Source organism: Gossypium hirsutum, chromosome D11 (genome assembly GCF_007990345.1).
Source record: "Gossypium hirsutum isolate 1008001.06 chromosome D11, Gossypium_hirsutum_v2.1, whole genome shotgun sequence".
NCBI lineage: Eukaryota > Viridiplantae > Streptophyta > Magnoliopsida > Malvales > Malvaceae > Gossypium > Gossypium hirsutum.
In genome coordinates this window covers 66,587,027-66,589,155 of record NC_053447.1, presented here as the reverse complement: position 1 = coordinate 66,589,155, position 2,129 = coordinate 66,587,027, and the positions used below count along the sequence as shown (strand labels likewise).

At 32.0% G+C, this 2,129-nt stretch overlaps 1 protein-coding gene across 1 annotated transcript; it reads right to left on the bottom strand.

The window, feature by feature from the left end:
• Positions 1–942: 942 nt before the first annotated feature.
• LOC107962267 (uncharacterized) lies at positions 943–1,623 on the bottom strand. The gene has a single exon (XM_016898587.2). The coding sequence runs from the start codon at positions 1,586–1,588 to the stop codon at positions 1,040–1,042; it is 549 nt and encodes a 182-aa protein (XP_016754076.2). The 5' UTR covers positions 1,589–1,623; the 3' UTR covers positions 943–1,039.
• Positions 1,624–2,129: the final 506 nt, after the last annotated feature.

Genomic DNA, 2,129 nt, shown 5'->3' with positions numbered 1-2,129 from the left:
ATGGATAAATTAACCCCTGTACATTAGATTAAAGTACAATTTAGTTAATTTTGTTAAAAATAATTTCATTTACTTGTACTGTATAAAACTGACTTTTCTGGCAAAATAACTAGCCAATGACATATGGTTTGCCACATGTATGTCATGTTGTCATGCACAGATCAGTTTTTAAAAGTAGAAATGAATAAAAAAATTTAACAGAATGACCACTTTACTCTTTGATCTAACATATAGGAACTAATTTACCTATCTGACTTTTATTACAATGCCTCTATGCTAATTTTACCTTCCTTTTCTTATCATCCCAAAGTTGCCATCCTACAAAATGCTTTGCCTGACACCAATTTGCTTCAACATGGTACTTCTATATTAGTATTTATATGATACTTGGATAAAAAATTTATTATTGGAAATTTAAGCTAGACTAGCTGGACCTGAATTAAAAAAAAAAAAACTGAATAGGCTGGTCCCTCTAATATGTATAAAAGCATTAATAGCCAAAACTATATGTGTTGCAGGTACAAATAAAATGACTAATTAAGACATGAAATAAAATTTTAAATAATTATACTTACCACTGAAATTTTTGTGAATTTTGAAATCTTTGGAGAAAAAAATGCAAAATAATTGTTTATCAATTCACAGTAATCCATCAATCATCTAAAGTAACATGCAAAGGATATGAAATTATATTTACCAGAGAATAAGGTTATTATGATATTCACTATTATCGACCCATAATTTGATTGGGTCCGGGTCGGATTATATACAATTTACATTTCAAGTTCGCACATGAGGCCGCATAATGTTGGGTTCGCATGCCATCACATAAGTGAACCCCCGTCGTATAAACACGTTTTAGACCTAAAGTAGGGTACGTGTAGACATACATGAAACTTATCTATGACATTACATCTATGAACAATAACTGGATCATATAAATACACACAAAAACACTCAACAAGGGTAGTTTTTATTCAAATGAAATATATAATATTATCTGATATAATGCTTTATTTTTATTTTCCATTTTTCACTCTCATACAAACCTATCAACTATTCTCATTACTGCAGTTGAAAGTTCCTCGTAAACTCCCATGTCAAACGTGACACTACTCGGAAAGTTAAATCGTAAAACCTCCACTTTCATCTTACAAACAAATTCTTCTTCGAGCGCTTGTTTCACCAGAAGATTCGTTTGATCATATTCTTTCCCCTTCAATCGGTTCGTCGCAGCGATCAAATTGGTTTTCGTGTAGTAAAACCCTTTCTCGCAACCTCGGAGAGCCACTTTCAAGTTCTTGTCGCGAGCGCCCGAAGCAAGAGTCGTCATGTTGTTTATCAAGGTCGTGGCTTTGTTGCTAAGACAAGTTATGATGATGGCAGCAATGCCAACTTTATTGGCTGATTGACTTCGAGAATCAGATTTTACGCATTTTATGCAGGTTTCGGGGACTTCAGCATTGTGACATTGGGCTTCAATCAGGGCATCGTTGGCGAAAACGAGGTTTCGATGGCCGACATTGTTGAATGAGATGAAAAGGAGGAGAAAAAGAGTAAGATAGCAAGGAGGCAAAGGAATTCCCATGGATGATTTTGTTAAGCTGATATGGAGCTCTTTGTGGTAGTGTTGATTATTTATATACTTATAACATACGCTTAAGAATTCATTTAATATGATTGAACTATAATGACTTATTTGTCCTTTTATTTTTATAAAAATATATTTTAACTTTTTATTTGTTTTTCTTCTCTTTTAATATTTAAATTTTTATTTTTATTTGTTTTGAAAGGTAAATTTATTAATTCATTCAAAAAATAAAAAAAATAGCAAACACTCGCCATAGATGATGAATGATAAGCTCCATCAACATCAATAGTACATTATGACACATTGATAATTGGCTTTATCACAACTCAAGCACAACATATCTCAAGTGATTGCGAGCACTTAATGCGACAATAAAATCAACCTCGGATGGTCCAAAGCGACGAGCAAAAATCGACAAAATTGGTGTTTGTTAACTTTGCTGATGTGGCAGTCCACGTGTACGTCAGCAATTAATTGATTTTTTAAAAATTAAAAATATTTTAAACAATAGTTTTTTATTTTTATTTTTTTGATAATT

Excerpts from the sequence above, each read along its gene's own strand:
- LOC107962267 (XM_016898587.2), bottom strand. The coding sequence starts at position 1,588 with ATGGGAATTCCTTTGCCTCCTTGCTATCTTACTCTTTTTCTCCTCCTT.